At 39.0% G+C, this 22,056-nt stretch overlaps 1 protein-coding gene across 6 annotated transcripts in view; it reads right to left on the minus strand.

Annotated features, from left to right (window-relative positions):
* CDCA2 (cell division cycle associated 2) overlaps positions 1–22,056 on the minus strand; it is a 50,685-nt gene that overhangs the window by 3,067 nt on the left and 25,562 nt on the right. For all 6 annotated transcript variants that reach the window (XM_050801973.1, XM_050801972.1, XM_050801974.1 and 3 more), the window contains 5 exons: positions 21,436–21,677; positions 19,597–19,675; positions 18,105–18,193; positions 16,460–16,597; positions 1,309–1,480 (listed from right to left, as the gene is read on the minus strand). In XM_050801973.1, the coding sequence (XP_050657930.1) occupies positions 1,309–1,480; positions 16,460–16,597; positions 18,105–18,193; positions 19,597–19,675; positions 21,436–21,677 (720 nt within the window). The remainder of the gene's footprint in view (positions 1–1,308; positions 1,481–16,459; positions 16,598–18,104; positions 18,194–19,596; positions 19,676–21,435; positions 21,678–22,056) is intronic.

The following is a 22,056-nucleotide window of genomic DNA, read 5'->3' on the forward strand; positions in this document are numbered from 1 at the left end:
GTTGCAGAGTATTCCTGGAAAAACAGACAGTACAGCAAAATCTTGGAAGATAAGCAACATTAGGTCAGATTAAAAAGAGGTAGAGTGGTGGATGCCCTGTCGCAACACAGCCTGTGAGAAAGCATGGCAGGAGAAGAGTGTGTGCCAGGACATGTGCGACAGAGGGTGGCTGTTTATTTAAACTCCTGTGCTACCCTAATGTTAAGCAGGACGCAGAAGCCAAGAGTCTATGGTGGCATGTACCTCATTCATCCTCAAGTCTATTATTAATCTTGTATGGTATTCTGCAAATAGGAGGCAGGCTACAAATATCTGATGACTGACAAAGGTAGTCATTTAAAAAATGATTCTATACAAATCAACACACCAAGTGGACACACATTATCATTTTCAGGCAAGACAGCGTGGCTCGTGTCTGTAATCTCAGTACTTTCGGAGGCTGAGGCAGGAAGACTGATTGAGTGCAGGAGTTCAAGACCAGCCTGGGCAACACAGGGACACCCTATCTCTACTAAAAATTTAAAAAAAAAAAAAAAAAAAAAAAAAAAAAATCCTTATTATTTTCATCAAGATCCAGTACGTTTAAAATTTGGGCATTAGAAACCAGAAACAATTCCATTTTTTATCTACCCCATATATCAACTGACTTGATAATAAAATAACTTTCAAGGTAATCAAGCGCAACTTGTATGTATTATTTTTAGAAAACGCTCAGTAGTGCCAACTCTAACAAAACATCCTTAACTCATATAAGGTATACATATTACTGAACCATAACCTCGTTCACATTTTTTGTTCCTTTTTTTTTAAAGACAGGGTCTTGCTAGGTTGCCCAGGCTGGCCTCAAACTCCTGAGCTCAAGCAATCCTTCCGCCCTAGGCTCTCAAATGGTTGGGATCACAGGCAGGTGCCCCAGCTCTCGTTCACTGCATCCAGCTCTCGTTCACTTTCAACGATGGACTACACCACCAAATGGAATTTATTTTCACAAAATGCTTTAAAAAGCAAAAGGAAATAGGATGCACAGAAATTATTACTGATATTATAAGCAAAATCTTGTGTCTTGGTTTTCCTGGGGAAAGGATCCAGAGTTTCCATCAGATTCTGAAAAGGGTCTAAGCCACCTACAAGTTAAAAGTGACTCTCTTTCCTCCACTAGAAATGCTCATGGTAATGTAAGGAAACGTTGCTTTTTAAATTTACGTACTCTTTACATGGTGAATGGGAAAAAAGTGAAAAAAGTAAAATAGCAACGAAGAAGGTGACGAGAAAAGATAAAATATAACTACCAGGAAAAGGTGAGGATACCTGAACCCAGTCTTCGGATGCTTGGAACTGAAGGTGTCATCTCAGAGACTTCAGGCAGCTCAGGAATAGGACTGAGGAGGGGCTTCTTAGAAGCAATGTCTCTTTCCCCATATAAAGATTTCTGAACACTTTTCTTTCCCTTTCCTTTCTTCTTTCTGCAACTTTTTAAAACCTGAGAAAATGCATTAAAACATTGCAATTGAGAAAGATGTAGCACCACATAAAACTTTGACCCTTTAACTAGTTATTATTATTATTTTTTCAGACAAGGTCTCACTCTCATCCAGGCTGGAGTGCAGTGGCACAATCTCGGCTCACTGCAACTTCTGCCCCCCTGCTCAATCAATCCTCCCATCAGCCTCCCAAGTAGCTGGGACCACAGGTGCACACCACCACGACCGGCTTTTTATTTTGTATTTTTGGTAGAGATGGGGTCTCACCATGTTGCCCAGGCTTGCCTCAAATTCCTGAGCTCAAGCGATCCTCCTGCCTTGGCCTCCCAAAGTGCTGGGATTACAAGTGTGAGCCATAACGACCAGCCTGACCCTTCAACTTCTATAATATCTCTAATTATTGTTTATACAGTGCTTTATTGAATAGATCACTTTTATATTTCATTTAAAATTGTAAGCATCTAAATCGAGGGTAGGAAGTCAGGTAACTTCCACAAAGTCAAATAAACTACAAAGCAGGATTCGGTTTATAAATTGTATGGTAGCTTTCTACATTTCCACAAGGCACTTGCCAAAACAAGGGCTGGATAAATGAAAAACTATATGAGATGCTTTAGAACTAACTACATGAATGTAACGTCATAAGATATTTGTAAGCAGCACACAGTTATGATGACTCAGGATTAACCTAGTGTGAGTTACATACTGCAAGCTATGGGAGACTGCTTTATGCTCCTAGGTCTGGATGAAGAAACAGTAGGTGTGTATGTAAAATATGAAGAAAACACAAAGCTAGCTGAATCTGCAGATTCAAACAACAGATGATTTAATCAAGATTCAGTCAAAACAAAATGGATTTTAACAAGCACAAGCAGAAGATGGAAGACAAAGGTCTGACATTAATTGATGGAAAATGTAGGTTTCCATAAAAATTAAAAGTCACTTAATATATCCAGAATGGAGTATTACATTCAATTCTCAGTGCCATATCAGTAACTAAGAAACAATGTTTTATGTTTTTAAAAAAGTTTCATATGGAAGACTTCAGGGAAATGCTGTACTGAAATATTAGAAAGACAGACTGCTATGGGCAAAAGGAATGAGATATATTCAATGTGATAATGTTGAAGAGAACCAGAATTTAGGGACAACACAAAACATATTAACAACACAGGCCAGGTGTGGTGGCTCACGCCTGTAATCCCAGCACTTTGGGAGGCCAAGGTGGGCAGATCACGAGCTCAGGAGATCGAGACCATCCTGGCCAACATGGTGAAAACCGTCTCTACTAAAAATACAAAAATTAACTGGGCATGGTGGTGCACATCTGTAGTCCCAGCTACTCAGGAGGCTGAGGCAGAAGAATTGCTTGAATTAGGGAGGTAGAAGTGGCAATGACCCGAGATCGCACCACTGCACTCCAGCTTGGCAACAGAGCAAGACTCCATCTCAAAAAAAAAAAAAAAAAAATCCAGAAAGTGGAATTCATTCACACATTTATTGAGACTGCTGTGTGAGAGGTAATAACTTGCCAGGTGTGGGATCTAGAAGCAAAGAGGATGTGTTCTTCAAGGAGCTGCTGGTGTAAAGGAAAGGAGTTACCATGCACACGCACCATTGCACCATGACAGGCTATGTGAACTGAGAAGATGGGTACCCAGCCTGCAGGAGTTGTTCAAGATCGGCTCCACGGAAAATGTAATGTCTAAGTCAAATCTCGAACAAGCAAGGGCTGTTTTGGCCTATTATGGGGACGATGCAGAAAGGCTTTTCAAAGAGGGGAATGCCACGTGCCTGAACTCAAAGTGAGACAGCACAGCTACAGGTGCGGGGCTGCATGCAGCAAGACATGGCCCGTGGATCCATGCAGAAGTGGCAGGAGCGGAGCCCTTGTCACAGTGACTTGAATGAAAGCAATGAGGGCTCACTGCATGGTGACTTTGGGAGTGTCAACGTTTGATCTTAAATTTAAGAAAGGTCATTTGGGTGACAGCACAGCATATTTAGGTGAAACTAATGGTGAGATTCAAGAGTACAGAAATGGCACAAAACTATGTGCTCCCTGAGAAATCTATAGATATCCTGTGAAAACAAAACATTCCACAGAAAAATAATTTTAGAACTGTACAAGATGAATGTTCCTCCTGGTGATTTACAGTGTACATTTAACATGAAATTCTCTGAGAAGTCCACAGTATAAATAATCTCCATACACATTAGGAAAGTGCTGGGTTAAATATTTTTCCAGTAAATATTTTTTTCATGGAACATCTGTTGACATTCCGTGGAACAGTTGGGGAAATGCTGGCTTGGTCAATGAACCTGAAAGCCAAGAGAAAAGAAAAATCTTAACTTGAGGCTCACAGATAAGTTGGAAAAAAAAATTAAAAAAAAATTGGCCTCTGGTGGCAGACACTTTGGGTTAAAGTCCTGACTCTGTTACTTAACTGCTTTATAACCCTGGGCAAGTCAACTTTCTGTACCTCATTCTCCTCCTCTGCAAAGCAGGAGTCACAACAGCACACCCCACATAAAGCTGAGGTGAGTATTAAATGAGCTGACATGTGATACAGCTGGTTAATGTAGGGCCTGACCCATGGTAAAAGCTATCTTGTTCTCTCAAATTCTTTTCCATTACTTGAGAGTGAATATGAGGAAAAATATCAACACTTTTTTTTTTAAAGCCAGGTGTGGTGGCACACCCATGTAGTCCTAGCTCCTCAGGAAGCTAAAGCAGGACGGCTTGAACACAGGAGGTTGAGGCTGCAGCTGAGTTATGATCGCACCATTGCACTCCAGCCTGGGCAACACAGTGACTCTTTTTTTTTTTTTTTTTTTTGAGACGGAGTCTCGCTCTGGCACCCAGGCTGGAGTGCAGTGGCCGGATCTCAGCTCACTGCAAGCTCCGCCTCCCGGGTTCACGCCATTCTCCTGCCTCAGCCTCCGGAGTAGCTGGGACTACAGGCGCCCGCCACCTCGCCCGGCTAGTTTTTTGTATTTTTTTTTTTAGTAGAGACGGGGTTTCACCATGTTAGCTAGGATGGTCTTGATCTTGTGACCTCGTGATCTGCCCGTCTCGGCCTCCCAAAGTGCTGGGATTACAGGCCACAGTGACTCTTTTTAAAAAACAGAAAAAAAAATTTTAATTGACAAAAATTGAATATACGTATGGCATACAACACCATGTTTCAATATATGTATGCATTGTGGAATGATTAAGTCAAGCTAATGAACATATCGATTACCTCATATACTTTTATTTTTTAATATTAAATTATGCTATTAATATTACTATGCGGCATAGACCCAGTGTGGTCAGTTAACACACTGGGCAATGCCACCAGATTATAACACCAGATTAGCTTCTGATATATGGGTTTAAAAAAAAAAAAAAGATCCCCTCTTCTCATGATTTTGGAAATCATGTCCCTGGATCTACAACAGTGCCAAGCACACAGTGGCTACTCCACAAATATGAATGAATGAATGAATGGTCAAAGAAGTACAGTTAAGCTTACATAAAATTTGCTCAATGCGATTGAAAGACTAAATTTCTGTTTTTTCATGGTCATGGGCCAACAAAAGTATTTTACCACCACCTCCCCCTCAAAAAAAACAACAATTAAAGCACCTCAGGTCTGTCTGTCCTGAAAACATATCTGGCAGAGCTGATCTTAGTCATAAGAAGATTTCATCAGCAAAGACCAGAAACTTATCAAAATCTGAATTTACCACAGTACAAAAGCCTTGCTGATAGTGTAATAACGAAGAAGTTGTATATGGTTGGAACCCCCGGGGAAAGCCATTTGATTAAGAAATGGTTACGGTAGATTATGGCTTAGAAAAGCCAAAGAACAACTGAAGGGACTGTCCCTAAAGCAATTCTATTTACTTCAAAATCACTGATTCCTCTTCTCACACAGTGAAGGAGGTCAGGAAGCAGAAGTAAATGTTTATCTTTTGTCTTATTTGCATAATTAAGACTTCTTTAAATTATTTTCAGAGAATAGCTTTAAAATTATTTAAAAATAATTCAGGCCGGCCCGGTGGCTCATGCCTTTAATCCCAACACTTTGGGAGGCCGAGGTGGATGGATTGCTTGAGCTCAGGAATTCAAGACCAGCCTGGGCAACATGATGAAATCTCATCTCTACCAAAAATACAAAAATTAGCTGGGTGTGGTGGTGGGCCCTTGTACTCCCAGCTACTAGTGAAGCTTGAAGCAGGAGAATCACTTGAGCCTGGGAGGCGGAGGCTGCAGCGAGCTGAGATCGAGCCACTGCACTCCACATGGGTGACAGAGAAAGACTCCGTCTCCAAAAAAAAAAAAAAAAAAAAAATCATGGACATGGCAACAAATCACACCATATAGGAAAGCTTACGGTGATCAAGCACACACTTGCCTGCCCCGGTGCTTACTTATCTGCTGGGTCCAATTTTAGCTCTTGCAGTTAACTCCCTCTTTCTAATAAAGGGTTCATACTGCTATATTTTTAACTTTGTCTAATGGAAAATTTCAAACACCCAAAAAGTACAGAGAATAGTTTACTGAACCCTATGTACCCATCAGCTAACTTCAACCATTACTAGCATATAGAAATCATGATTCACTTTAATTCTCCTAACCCCAGATTAGTTCAAAGCAAATCCCAGATGTTACACATCATTTCATCGGAAAATCCTGCAGTGTCTTGAAGAGTTAAAGGTTCTTTTTCTTTTAGAGACAATTGCAAATATGGTTCAACAATAAAAAGAACTACTGATACACATAACAACCCGGACAAATCTCCAGAGAATTATGCTGAGTGAAAAGCCAGTCCCAGAGTTACACAGTACATGACTCCATTAGGGTAACCTTTTCGAAATGACAAAACTGTAGGAATGGAGAAAGATTCGTGGTTGCCAGGGGATGAGGCGGGGTTATGGGTAGGAAGTGGATGTAGCTACAAAAGGCCATAGGAGAGCTCTCTGGATCTTGGCTGTATCAATATCTTGGCTGTGACACTGAACTATGGTTTTGCAAGATGTCACAATTGGGGGAAACTAGCTAGGAAAAGGGTACTTGGGATCTCTCTGCCTCACTTCTTAGAACAGTGTGTGTATACAGAATGACCGCAAAATTTAAAATGTATGCAGGGGACAGAGGCTCATGTCTGTAATCCCAGCACTTTGGAAGGCCTGGGGGGAGCAGATCACCTGAGGTCAGGGTTTGAGACCCGCCAGGCCAACATGATGAAACCCCGTCTTTAAGTAAAAATACAAAAATTAGCTGAGCATGGCGGTGCACACCTGTAGTACCAGCTACTTGGGAGGCTGAGGCAGGAGAATCACTTGAACCTGGGAGGAGGAGGTTGCAGTGAGCTAAGATCGTGCCACTGCACTCCAGCCTGGGCGACAGAGCGAGACTCTGTTCAAACAAAACAAAACGTAATTCAACAAAACACAAAAACCATGATGGCAATTTTCCCCAGTATCTCCTCAAAGTTCAAATTTCTCCCTTGGCCCATAATTTTTTTTTTCCCTAAAACAATTGTTCTAATCAGGATCCCAATAAGATCTCCATACGTACCATTGGATTAATGTCTTTTAGTCTCTTTTATACTATAGCTCCTTCTTTTACTTCCCTTGACATTTATTTGGTGAGTAAATTGAGGCATCTTTCCTACAGAATTAGCCAAGTCCTAGATTTGGCTCACTACGGTCAGTGTGTCTATGTTCCTCCACGTCCTATAAATTGGCAAGTAGATCTAGAAGCTTGATTAGATTCAGTTTTGATGGACAAATTTGAATACAATTGTATAACCAACAAATTAAAACTTGCATATAATATGGTGGATGAGATGTTTTGACATATGTATACATTGGGACATGATTAAACTAACATCTCCACCACTTCACATAATTATTTTATGGTAAGAACACTTACAATGTCATCTCTTAGCAATTTTCACATATACATTATTATTTCCTAGTCACCATGCTGTATAATACATCTCCAGAACTTACTCATCCTGTCTAACTGAAACTTTGTACCCTTGAACCAACATCTCATCATCCCCCACCACTCAACCCACTAGCCCTCCTGACAACCACCATTCTATTCTTAGCTTCTGTAAGTTTTTTGTTTGTTTGTTTAAAGATTCCACATGTGAGATCTTCTTGTCTCTCTGTGCCTGGGCTATTTTACTTAACATAATGTCCTTCTATCCTTCTATGCTGTCAAAATGACAGGATTTCTTTAACGCTGAACAGCATTTTGTTGTGTGTGTACACACATATTTTTTCTTTATTCATTCATCTGTTGATGGATACTTAGCCTGAATCTGTAACTTGGTTATCGTTCTTTGATAAACTGATTTCATTTCCTTTGGATACATACCCAGAAGTGGGATTTGCTGGATCATATGGTAGTTCTATTTTTAACTTTTTGAGGAACCCCCATACTGTTTCCCATAATGTCTTGTGAAAATGGATTATTTGGAGTTACCGTGTCATAAACAACTGGAGTCCAGAGACCAGGGGGCAAAAAGCACTTGGGACTGTAAGACTAAATTTAACTACCACCATCACTCACCAATCAGAGCTTACCAGCTCCCCAAAACTTTGCGTAGGGCCAGTGAGTTTTCTTTCTAAATAATATGTAACATTTCTCTTTCTACTCAAAATGCCAACTTTCTTTGTTCTTAGGACATATCAAAGACCACCTCAGTCTGTGTATGCCCCAAACTGCAATTACATTTTCCCAAATAAAACATTTTGTTTAGAGGTTCAGTTCTGTATTTTTAGTTGACTTTGCCAATCAAAACAAGCTGTAGCAATTTACATTCTTACCAACAGTGTACAAAGGGTTCCCTCTTCTCCATATCCTCTCCAATGCTTGTAATCTTTCACCTGTTTGATAATAGCTAGTGATATCTCACTGTGGTTTTAATTTGCATTTCCCTGATGATTAGTGATGTTAGCCATTTGCATGTCTTTTGAGAAATGTCTATTCTGGACCTTTGCCCATTTTTCAATTGGTGTGTTCTTGCTATTGAGTTGTTTGAGTTTCTTACATATTTTGGCTATAAACCCCTTATCAGATGTATGGTTTGTAGTTGTAATATCTTCTCCCATTCTATATGGTGTTTCCTTCCTCTGTTGATTGTTACTATGATGTCACATCAGCCTTTTATCAAATGTTTTAGCAGCTTTGTTGAGCATTTTTTTATTAGCTGGAATTCTTCTATAAACAACTTTTCCCTCATCAACTATTTGTTATTTTATTTTCCTGTTATCAGAAAAATGAGTGGGTATCCTAGCAAGCTTCTGAAGTGTCCATTACTTAAAAAAAGTAATAAACTTACGTGTTATTTCATGATTGTACTACTTCAACGCTTTGCAATGCTGATGGTCATATTTGGTCAGTGGAAGCCCCTTGAAGATGGTTTTGTGTCCGCTAACACGACACCAGTAGTTTTATTTAGCATCCTTCCTTGTACTCTGGTACAGACCCAGCCAGGCTCACTTTTTAAATTTGTTGTTGTAAATCTGACAGCAGTCATTTCACCAAGGGACGCTAATCCCTTTTAACTGGTATGTCTAATGACAATCTATGCACCAGGGATGCTCATGAATTTAAAGCTTTATCAGTGGACAGAGCTGAACAATTCCAATTTCTACTCTTATTTCCAAGTCAAATTTAGTCTTACAAAGTTTTAAATTTCTTGGATTTAAAAATTTATCTTTTGTCTCTTAGTGAATGATTCTTAATGATGGGAAAAATTGCTTATTTGTTTTATTCTAAATTGAGTGCTTCTATTGAGTGTTTCATACTGTTTATAATTTCTTTGCAGTTATTTTTATCCTTAAGATTTATTCCCCTTATAGGGCCAGGTGCGGTGGCTCACGCCTGTAATCCCAGCACTTTGGGAGGCTGAGGTGGGCGGATCACGAGGTCAGGAGATCGAGATCATCCTGACTAACATGGTGAAACCCAGTCTCTACTAAAAAATACAAAAAAAAAAAAAAAAAAAAAAAAAAATTAGCTGGGCATGGCTGCGTGCGCCTGTAGTCCCAGCTACTTGGGAGGCTGAAGCAGGAGAATGGCATGAACCCGGGAGGCGGAGCTTGCAGTGAGCCGAGATTACACCACTGCACTTGAGCCTGGGTGACAGAACGTCTGAGACTCCATCTCAAGAAAAAAAAAAGAAAAAAAAAAAAAGACTTATCCCCCTTATATTCAAATTTCTAGGTTTGAAAAAATTCTTAATGAGGTTAAGCCACCAACTTGACGTAGTAAGATTACTTTGTCAAATTTTGCTTTCGCTTTTTAGAGATTGTTCTCTTTCTCCTAACTTTAATTTTGTTTCATAGTCAGGCAAAACATTTAAATGGTCCCACAATCAAAACTAAAAAACAGTACACTTAATGAAGTCTAGCTTGAATTCACATTCTCTCCTGTCTCCTCCCTTCTCCCTATAGCCAGTTTTTAATTTTTCTTTGGCTTATTCTACAACTTAAAAATCGAAACTTTATGTGTGTGTATATACATATACCATTATTATTTTTTAATGGTCTCTACTTTCTTAGACGAAGGGTAATGTATTAGTTTGTAAGGCTACTATAATAAAATGCCACAGACTATGTAGTTCAAACAACAGAAATTAATTTTCTCCCAGGTCTGGAGGCTGGCAGTGTTGTTGGCAGGGCTGGTGTCTCTTGGGGCCTCTCTCCTTGGCCTTCAGATGGCCACCCTGTGGCTGTGTCCTCACATGGTCATTTTCTATGCACACGCGTCCCTGGTGTCCCTTTGAGGGTTCGAATTTCCTCTTCTTACAAGAACACCAGTCAGAGTGGATTAGGACCCACTCTGTGGATCTCATTTTAACTTAATAACTATTTTAAAGACCAAATCTCCAAATACAGTCACATTCTGAGATCCTGGGAGTCAGGACTTCAATATATAAATGTGGGAGGGGACACAATTCAGTCCATAACCGGTAGTTGATCACATATATTGTTTTATAACATGCTTTTTTCATTTTAACAGTAAACACAGTCACCCTGCAGTATCTGTACGGGAATTGGTTCTAGGACCTCCTGTGGATACCAAAAATCTGCAGATACTCAAGTCCCTGACACAAAATGGCACAGTATTTGCATAGAGCCTATGCAAACTTCCTTTCACAGCATTATACTGTAAAAATACAGCATAACTATGCTTTAAAGCATCTCTAGATGACTTAACACTGAATACAATATAAATACTACATAGTTAATATGCTGTATTTTAAAATTTGTATTTTTAAAATTGTATTGTTATTGGATTTTTCTGAGTATTTTCTTTTTAAAAAATAATATATTAAAAAAAATACAGATGGGGTTGTACTATGTTGACCAGGCTGGTCTCGCACTCCTGGCCTCAAGCAGTCCTCCAATCTCAGCCTCCCAAAGTGCTGAGACTACAGGTGTGAGTCACCTCACCCAGCCCTGAATGTTTCTGATTCGACCAACCACAGATGCTGGACCACAGTATATAAAGGGCCATCTGTGTCCCCTTGGCATCACTGCATAGAAGTGTATGGAAGTTCTCTTCACAGCTTTCTACAGCTGTCTAATACTCACTTTATGGAAATACCACAGTTTTTTCAACAAGTCTCATATCGATGAGCATATGGTTTGCTTTTAGTCTTTTGCTTTACAAAGAATGCTGCAATAAATAAACACATATTTTTGTATTTTGATCAGTGAATCTCTGAGATAGATTTCTAGAAATAGGCCTATTGGGTCAAAGGATAAATGAATATTTAATTTGGCCAGATACTGCCAAATACTCCTCCACAGAGGTCTGCTTTAACAGAAAATGTATGAGTGTGCGTTTTTGCCCCATAGCCTCACCACGTGAGTATGCTGTCAACTTTCAGATTTTTGGTATCTAAAAGGTGAGAAACGCATCTCAATGCACGTTAGAGATGCAGTTCTCTTACGCTGAGGAAGCCTGAACATTTCCTTCCTATGTTGAAGGTCATTTTCATTTCAGTTTTGTAAATGTTTTGTTATCTTTTGAAGACTGTTCCTTTCTAAGTAACTTAGAAGCTCTTTAAATATTAGTGACATTAATCCTTGGTGTCTGATATGAGTTGCAAATACTTTTTGTCCTTTGTCTTTTAAATTTTCTTATGGGGATTTTTTTCCTTATGTATACTCCATGATGTATGGTTCAAAAGATATCAAATTCACCAATCCTTTGCCCTCACTGTTTCTGGTTTTAAGTCACACTTTGGGAACTTTCTCTATTTCTGGTTTATAAAGGAATTTACTCTTGAGGATTCTAACGCTACTTCTGGTTGAGAAGTGGCGTTTAATCTAATTTTAGTTATCTGTCAATGCCTTGCTATGAAAGATGAAAAAAACTGCTCACTTAAAACCAAACCTGCCTCTTTTCTATGTTAATTTTGGTTCTTCTGTTGGTAAACATTGAACTTTTACATTTCTATTTCTTTTCATTAAAATTTAAAATATATATCTTGAATGTCTCATGATAATGATAATGGCCACAAAGCTTATTATGGTCAGGCGCTTTTCTAAGAGTTGAGCACGCATGAATTCATTAAGATTCACAAACTTCTAACATCCATTTCCACCACTGTTTTACAAACAAACAAAACAGGAGTCCAGACTTTTACCCAGCATTGCACTGGAGGGAGGAATGAACGCAGGATTTAAACCCAGGGGTCTGGTCCAGAGTCTGCACTCTTGCCAGCAACATCATTAGCCCCCTTGTTTCTACCTTTTTAACTCATTTTTCACCTTCTGCCATTAACTACATTTTCCTGTTATTATTGGATTGTTAACACTTACATCGTCCTGCACAACAAAAAGCTTCGTCCTTAGTTGAAAACAAATAGCATCTATATTATGATGACTGTGCAAACATTTTTCATGGCTCTGCCAAGCACAACTTTCATATTCCTTTCTTCTCCTCTGGGACCCTTGAGGGAGATGATTCCTAGCACCATAAAATCTACTTTTCCTTATTCTGCATTATTGCTTGAAATCATAGTAACGCTTGCTTCATATTTACTCTAAAACTTTTACACAGACTTCTATTTGAAATGGTATATAATTACCATTTTTTTTTTTTTGTATGTGACATACCTTTCATTCTTTCAATCACAGGTCTTTTCTGTTTTTTTCCTCCAGCACCTTCTCCCTGCTCAAATTTGGACTGGTTGCTCTTCTGGGCTGGCTGAACAGCTATAACCAGCGATTTCCCTTTGATCACGCTCTTGTATTGTTAGATCCATTGTGTCCTGAATTCTTAAGCTTAGTTCCTCATTTTGCTAAAGTTTCTCCTCCAGTAGCATCCAAAGAAAAATAACTTTATGGCTGGGCATGCTGGCTCAAGCCTGTAATCCCAGCACTTTAGAAAGCTGGGGTGAGAGAAGTGATTGAGCCCAGGAAGAGTTTGAGACCAGCCTGGGCAACAAGGTGAGGCCAACCCCCACACCCCCACCCTGCTACAAGAAAGTAAAACAAAATGAGCCAGCCAGGCATGGTGGCTCAAGCCTGTAATCCCAGCACTCTGGGAGGCTGAGGAGGGCAGATCACGAGGTCAGAAGCTCGAGACCAGCCTGACTAACATAGTGAAACCTCGTCTCTACTAAAAATACAAAAATTAGCCAGGCATGGCGGTGCGCACCTGTAGTCCCAGCTAATTGGGAGGCTGAGGCAGGAGAATCGCTTGAACCCAGGAGGTGGAGGTTGTGGTAAGCCAAGATCATGCCACCGCACTCCAGCCTGGGGCAACAGAGTGAGACTTCATCTCAAAAACAAAATAAAACAAAATAAAACTAGCCAAGTGTGGTGGTGTGCACCTGTAGTCTCAGCTACTCATGAGGCTGAGGTGGGAGGATCACTTGAGCCCGGGAGGTCAAGCATGCAGTAAGCAGTGAGCAGTGACTGCAGCACTGCACTCCAGCCTGGGTGAGAGTGAGACCTCTCAAAATAAAAAGAAAAGAAAAAAAGAAACACTCAAATGTCTTTTATTTTTTCCTTCACACTTAATTGAGACTTTGGCTTGGTGTAGAATACTCAGTTAAAATTAAGTTTTCTTCTAAGCTTTAAATGAACTCTTGTATGATTTTGCGGCTTTCAGGCTATTGTTAGACTTGATGCCACTCTGGTTCTTATGTCTCTGTAGGAAAAGTCCACTTTCCTCCTTATCCTTATTGTTCAGTTTCACAGTTACAGGCCTACCCCCTGGCTGTTCTTCATTGTACCAGGCATTCAGTGGGTGCTTTTAACTTGAAGACTCCTTTCTTCAGTTCTAGGAAATCGTCTTCTTTTAATTGGATAATTTCTTCCATTCTATTTTTGGGAAATCCTCTTCTTTTATTTGGATAACTTCTTCCATTCTCTTTTATCCTTCTTCTTCCTAACAGTCCTATAGATGTCTCCTAGATTCTCGTTTCCAGTCTTTCTTTTGCTCTACCTTCTGGGCGACTTTCCTTAACTTTAATTCTTTTGTCCAACTACTAAATTTCATGTTTTTGCAATTCCTTTTTCATAGCATCTCCTTACTTTCATGCAGATGATATTTTCTTAAATTAGAGTACATATTTATATATATAAAATTTCCTTCTATTCCTTGAATAACCTATTTCTCTGAGGTCAGTTTTTAACCTTATTAACATTGGTCTTTTCTCCTTCATGCTATTTGTTCTATTCAATTGTCTGTTTCTTATTTAAGATTGGGTAAGTTGGTATAGGTTTACTTGCTTTCCAGCTCAGTCTATTTCCTGCATGAAAATCCTACCTAGGAACTCTGTGTGGGGCAGGGTGGGGCAGAATGCTGGAGTGTCAACTGTCAGGATTTGCATCAGGGCAGGAGCTGGCTGTCAAGACTGTGGGACTTTCCAAATGCCAGAATGAGGGCTTTAATCTAGATGACAACATCTGTTCTGAGCATCAGGGTGGGAGGGGGCTGGCATGCCAACTGGTGCAAACTGTCCCAAATATAGGACTTCAATTCATCTCTCTGTTTTTCAGTACCACCTCTCACACTCACCATCCATCGTACCTGCCAATTCTGGGCCAAGGTCTCTTGGGATTCCCATGAACAGGCCTGCTCCCGGCTCCTCTCTAGTTCCCTCCTAGAACATTCTGAGCTGTCAATCTTTCCACCTTTTTTTATCTGTCAACATGCTCCCATCTGCTTGGTCTTCTAGAAATTCATTGAAAGCTGTTGTCGGTTTCTCAATACCCCTCCTCATCCCTTTCCTCCTCTCATTGCTATTCTAACTGTATTCCTTTTATTACATAAATGGTATTAGTTCAGCAAAGTCCTGGGAGGGATTGCAGTGACTTAATGCTCAATCCTTTTTGTACTTTCTGGCCAAAATTTTATATGAATAGGTGCATATTCTTTGTAAGAGTGCTTTAAAATGTATATATATATATACACACACACACGAAGAAAATCAATTTCTAATATAATAAGTTGTATGTATATTTTTGAATTAATGGTATTTTTTTCAGTAAGATAATCTTTCATCATTTTATCAAGAATGTGTGACCTAAAAAAGTGAACTAAAGCAGGAAAACACTCAGTTCCTTCCGGATTTAATGACTTAAGGATATCTGTGCCATTTAACCAAGAAAAGCAGTCATTTTTATTTTATGGAGGGGAAAAGAAGTTTATGGAATGTTTTGGGTGGGTGTGTAGATTGGTAAGTTTAGTTTTAGAAATGCTGATTTTGACATAGCATGGTTAAAGACAGATGTCTAGTATGTAGTTGAACACAGATTTATAGATCAGGAAGTTCTAGTCTTCATATATGGTCATTAACTATGTTTATGAAATTACCCAGAAAACAAACAATTTACAAGGGCAAAGAAGAGAATTCTGGAAAATACAAACATTTAACAATGGGGGACAGAAAACAAACCTTAGACAGAGACTGTACAGGAGTGTTCCATCATGTCAAATGCTAAGATGTCCAATAGGAACAGGACTGAAAAGTATGCACTGGCTTTAGTATTAAAAATAAGGTGAAGCAGCAAAGTGGTGAAGAAGGCCAGATGTCAGTGAATGTGTAGTAGCACTACCCCCAACTCCTGTGTGAGTGTCTCTAGAGGCTATGTCAGATAGGAGAAAGGATAACTCAGTCAGACTGGAAATTTTGCTGGATGGATGAGGTGGAAGGAAAAGGATCCGGAATTGAGATTCCTGACAAGAGTTGGAAACACTTCACTCAGTTCAGGATGAAGAGGGAAATGTGAACTTAAGATGTGTCTAAAAGCTTAATAGTGCAGAAAGAATTTCAGAGTAAGGGAGTGAGCAGGCTGGATGGACAGGAAGTTGGCAGTCAGAGAATGAGCATTGCTACACATGCGAAGGTGTTAGGCAGTAACAAGTTGCAAGAATGGCAGCAAGAGTGAGTAGCTGGCTTCAGAGTGTGGAGTCCAGATCACTGGGCTGGAGAAGGAAAAGGAACTGGATTAAGGTGTTAAATTGGCTAATCACATGGACTGTAAGCGTATCTGAGATGACGAGAAGTGTTAGGAAAGACTGAGAGCTAATTTCTAAATTTTTCCTTAAATTTAGGGAAAAATTTGATTCAGCAACTGGAAGAAGAGAATCTAACAAGTAGCAAGTGGCACACTCATCCCTGTCTAAAAAAATCAGGATTCCCAAAAGGATGATATGTTGGGGTAGATTCAAACATGAGAATCAATTTCAGGTTTGAGTGCCTATTAATTTACTGTGCAGGACACACGCAACACAAGAAGATGAAGAAGATGCAAAAGTGTTCCTTAGGTAATTCAAAGTTAAGTATATAACCCCCCAACCCCATTCTACTCCACGACAAGATTGCATTAATAATCTTTGTCCAATGGCGACTGGAAAAAAATTTGTTTCTGTATCTTCCTAATCATACAATAAGGAAACACACCACTTCTACTCTTTATTATATCTTTAAACACATGCTTACCTGATTCTTCTTAGGAAGTGCTCTCTTTGTACACTTCGTTTCTTGAGACTTCCTCCTATTACTTTTCTTTTCTTTACAAGGCTGAACTTCTGTATTCAATAAGTTGCAAACATTTTCTTCTACAAAACTGACCAATTGCTATAAGGAAAGTGTAAAGTAAGGATACCATAAAGCACAAGCAATTACATGTAAATGTGCAGCTCTCAATCTTGTTGTGCTTCCCAGGATGCTTCTACCACTTTAGATCCCACTTCTTAATTCACAAATCCTATTAAAAGCACTTTGATGAAAATTGGTGGAAATGGTAATTACCAATTTCTGAATCATCAAATGCAGACCCAGAAGCATATATACATCACCCAATTATATTGGGGAAGAAAGAAAAAACAGCTTAAGAATTCGTTAATTTATTCATTCATCAACTACTCATTAAGAACCTACAATTTAGCACCTAACTGCTGGGTTATGGGGACAAAATCATGAATTTTTAGATTATCTAGGTTTGAATCCTGGGTTTAACATCCAACCATATGAAAGTATATGTTTATACTTTATGATGTTATAAACAAAAATCCAAATTTTATCTAATTTAACAAAATAGCAAAAAACATGCATTCAATGGGAGTTATGCTTATATATAACTCCCAGGTGAAATCAAGTGTTAAAAATCAAACAGACTGAAGCACAATTTTAAAAAGGTTATACTTATTTTCTGGTTCTGTTAATTACATGCTGATCCTCTCCACTTTCACATCAAAGAAATTCATAAAATCATACAGATCCCAAACAAATTTTGTTAACTTCCATGTTAACACAGCTCTGAAAGCAGCTTTTTTTTTGAGATGGAGTCTCCCTCTGTCGCCCAGGCTGGAGTGCAGTGGCCAGATCTCTGCTCATTGCAAGCTCCGCCTCCCGGGTTCCTGCTATTCTCCTGCCTCAGCCTCCCGAGTAGCTGGGACTACAGGCGCCCGCCACCTCGCCCGGCTAATTTTTTGTACTTTTTAGTAGAGACGGGGTTTCACTGTGTTAGCCAGGATGGTCTCGATCTCCTGACCTCGTGATCCGCCCATCTCGGCCTCCCAAAGTGCTGGGATTACAGGCTTGAGCCACCGTGCCCGGCCCAAAGCAGCTTTTAAGATTTTTCTTCTAATATAATTAAAATCAAATCAGAAACACATTATCACCTTATAGGTTACATGCTAGGTAGGATAAAGTATTAGTTTTTTTTTTTTTTAGACAGAGTCTTGCTCTGTCGCCCAGGCTGGAGAGCAGTGGCACGATCTCGGCTCACTGCAAGCTCTGCCTCCCGGGTTCATGCCTTTCTCCTCCTGCCTCAGCCTCCCTAGTAGCTGGGACTACAGGCACCCGCCACCACGTACAGCTAAGTTTTTTTGTATTTTTAGTAGAGACGCGGTTTTATCGTCTTAGCCAGAATGGTCTTGATCTCCTGACCTCATGATTCGCCCACCTCGGCCTCCCAAAGTGTTGGGATTATAGGCGTGAGCCACGGCGCCCAGCCAAAGTATTAGTTCTTAATGACACTGATTAAACCAAGATTTCACCCATTATCATTTGACAACGAAAACAGAAAAAGTATATTGTATGATTTAAAAACAAGTATGTTGTGCCAAACACAAACACTTACATTTCTTCTGTTAGAAGTCCTTGTTATTCTACCAACTTTATGAGAGGGTATTTTCTCATGGTTATTTGAAGAACTAAAGGTATCTGTGCCTGATAAGACAAAGACAGAATCAGGGTAGGAAACCAAAAATTATAACATGCATCTTCCTTTGGAAACACTGTGTTTAGGATACCCACATTTAATATCATATCTAAACAAAAAAAGAGGAGTCAAGCAGCAGAAATTTTGAAATCCAATTTTTTTTCGTTTTAAAAAATTTTAAGTTTACTGGATACTCAGAAACTTTCACCACTTTCCATGGTGACTGCTTAACATATTACCAAGCTAAGACAGCAGAATAAATCACATTATAATAAATGCATGTATTTTCATGAACGTCCATTTATTCCACGATACATTTTGTATAATGAAATCACAATAAAGGGCATTAAGATAACCATGAAAATACTTTACTTGTTTCAAATTTTATTTAAAGTGTAGGATAGGAAAATTTTATTTTGACCACTTTACTTTTTTGAGATGGAGTCTCACTCTGTCACCCAGGTTGGAGTACAGTGGTGCAATCTCAGCTCACTGCAACCTCCATCTCCTGGGTTCAAGTGATGCTCCTGCCTCAGCCTCCTGAGTAGCTGAGATTATAGACACCCACTACCATGCCTGGCTAATTTTTTTTTTTGTATTTTCAGTAGAGACCAGGTTTCACCATGTTGGCCAGGCTGGTCTCAAACTCCTGACGTCAAGTGATCCACCTGTCTCAGCCTCCCCAAGTGCTGGGATTACAGGCATGAGCCAACGAGCCCGGCATGTGACTTTTAATGATATAAATGAAAGGCATATAATGTGTTTAAGGGTATGGGTTTTGGAACGTGATAGACTATAGTTCAAATTTTAGCTCTAACTTAGTAACGCATGGCTTGGAGTCTACTATGTTTGGTTTGTGTCAACAAGAAGCCACTAAAGGGTTTCCGCCAGGGAGGACACCTGAATAAAGGTGCCCGTCCCATGACATCTGCCAGCTAAGTCCTGGTTTGTCAGAAAAGATGGGAGCAATCTCTGTTGCTTTGTCATAATCATAAAATATCCAGAGACCTTGGAAAGCACATGTGCTAAAAATGCCACACTAATGTTGAGGAAAAAGTCTGGATATTCAAGAATGATCCTTATAATCCAGATATCAGTTCTGTAAACCGTGAAGAGCAGTTTGTCACTGATACTTAAGAGTTGAGAGGCTAACTCCACTGCTTCTAGCAACTAACAAAATGGGGATTCCATCTGAGGAAGTGAATTGTGGGTGATTATGAAGTATGAGGCTTGGAATGGAAAAGGGATGGATGAATAGCTTCATGTCAGCTTTCCAATACTATTAGGTTTTTTTAAACCAAGTATATGTTGTGGTAACAAATATGAAATTTTTAAAAGAAAATAAAAACAGTCAACATATACACACATAAAAAATAACACTTATGATTTTAAGGTAAACAAAAGTTACTACCTGAAAGGGTCTCAGAGATTGATGACTTATTAGGAGAACTCAGAACGGCAAATGATACTTGAAGTGGTTCTATGTTTTCCTAAACAAAGGAAAAAAGAGTAGAAGTTAGATATCTTTAAAAGCAGTGAATATATAATGTGCCCAAAAGAAAAGTAAGAATTTATTTTGGTAGGAGAAACTATAATAAACATACAGATGGGTAATCAATAAAAGATTCTAAAAGTCAAAGCAAAACAAATATATTGAATAGAAAAATATATGTATATCACTTACCAATCATGTTTGCAATTGAAGGTTTACTAACTGCAATCCATCAAACTATTAAGAAAATTTATAAGCAAAAGTACACATAATGATCTGCTGCTAAATTTCTAACTCTTATAAAGAAAATTTAAAAATTCATTCATAAACACAATCTAATGTTATAACATTACTCAGGAAATTCCAGGGTAAGATGGCAATATAAATACAGATAGCAAATCTTTTCCACATAATTGCTGGTAAGACATTAACTGTTGGTTTTGCATAGACAACATTTGTCACTTTGAAGAAATTCTCTTTTATTACCATTTTGCTCAGAGGTTTTGTTTTTTAAATGAGAAATGGATACTAGATTTTGTTAAATGCTTTTTCTGCATCTACTCAGATGACCATATTTCTTAGTTTCTTAACAAGGCGAATTACACTGATTGTTTTTCAAACATAACACAACTTTGCAGCCCAAGGCTAAATCTCACATGGTTATGATGTATTTTATCTTTTTATATATTGCTATGTTTACAAGGATACTGAACTGTAGTTTTCTTCTCTTGCAATGCCTGTCTGATTTTAGCACCAGGTTAATGCTGAAATCACAATGCTGACATCAATTAACCTACTCCTTCAATTTGTGGAAAAACTTGTGTAGAATTAGTATTTTAACTTGCTCAAATGTTTGGTAGTACTCATCAGTAAAATCATCAAAAACTAGCCAGGCATGGTGATGTGTGCCCATAGTCCCAGCTACTTGGGAGGCTAAGATGGAAGGATACAGAAGGATAGCTTGAGCCTGGGAGGTTGAGGCTGCAGTGAGCCATGATCACACCACTGCACTCCAGCTTGGGTGACAGAGTAAGACCCTACCTCAAAAAAAAAAAAAAAAAAAAAAAAAATCATCTGTACCTAGAGTTTTCTTTGTGGGAAGGTTTAACTAAAATTTAAATGTCTTAAGTTGATATAGGGCTACTGAGGTTATTTATTTCACCTTTAGGGAGCTTTGGTAGTTTGTCTTCCAAGGAATGTATCCAGTTTACCTGAGTTGTTAAATTCATTGGTATAAATCTGTTCAATATGTACAAGGAGTCAGGGAAGTATTATTTGTAATGGGGAAAAATTCACAAAAACCTACATACAAAATAGATTAATTTAAACCATGGCATATCATTTAGTGTATCTCATTATTTCAAAGCATAGTGATTGCTCATGCAAAGCAGGTGAAGCTCGATGAAAATACAGGTAAGTTTGTTCCATGCTTTTCTTTTTTTTTTTTTTTTTTTGAGACGGAGTCTCGCTCTGTCGCCCAGGCTGGAGTGCAGTGGCCGGATCTCAGCTCACTGCAAGCTCCGCCTCCCGGGTTTACGCCATTCTCCTGCCTCAGCCTCCCGAGTAGCTGGGACTACAGGTGCCCGCCACCTCACCCGGCTAGTTTTTTGTAATTTTTAGTAGAGACGGGGTTTCACCATGATAGCCAGGATGGTCTCGATCTCCTGACCTCGTGATCTGACCATCTCGGCCTCCCAAAGTGCTGGGATTACAGGCTTGAGCCACCGCGCCCGGCTGTTCCATGCTTTTCACACTTACAAGATTCTCCCCCTTGTCATCAAAATCTGGTTGAGGTAATGGTTCAGGAACAGGTGACTGCTCAAGCAGCAGGGAACTGAGACCATCGAAGTCCTTTTTACAAACAGGTGTTCCTCCTTTACGCAATGGAGTATTTGCTGGCAAAGATTCATCAAACACTTCCGGGCTTAAGTCCTCTCCAAAAGTAACTCTCTTCCTCTTCCTCATATTTAGAAAGGCTGGTGCTTCAAAATTTTCTTCGTCTTTTATAATTAGATAATAAATGAGAGTAACTTAAAAATTAAGCTATATTTCTTATCTAAAAGGCATATACTAGAATCTTTTAATGTGATTATATTCAGCTATTATTTGTATAACAGCTAGTAAAGCTACAAAATAATTGTTGGTAGAGCAAATTCAAAATGGAGAAGATAAGCACATTTCCAATTAAAATATGATAACAGATTTCCAAGTAAAAATGTGCATATCTTAAACGTTTATAAAATTGAAATATAAATTTTCTTACAAATCCCACCACTAAGTAAAAATGGATCCATGAAATGGACACACCAATTCTGAGGCTCTCCAAGGAGATTCTATCCCTTTCAACTGTTCTTCATTCAAGTGTTATTTCAGAAACAT

The sequence above is a fragment of the Macaca thibetana genome, chromosome 8, assembly GCF_024542745.1.
Source record: "Macaca thibetana thibetana isolate TM-01 chromosome 8, ASM2454274v1, whole genome shotgun sequence".
NCBI lineage: Eukaryota > Metazoa > Chordata > Mammalia > Primates > Cercopithecidae > Macaca > Macaca thibetana.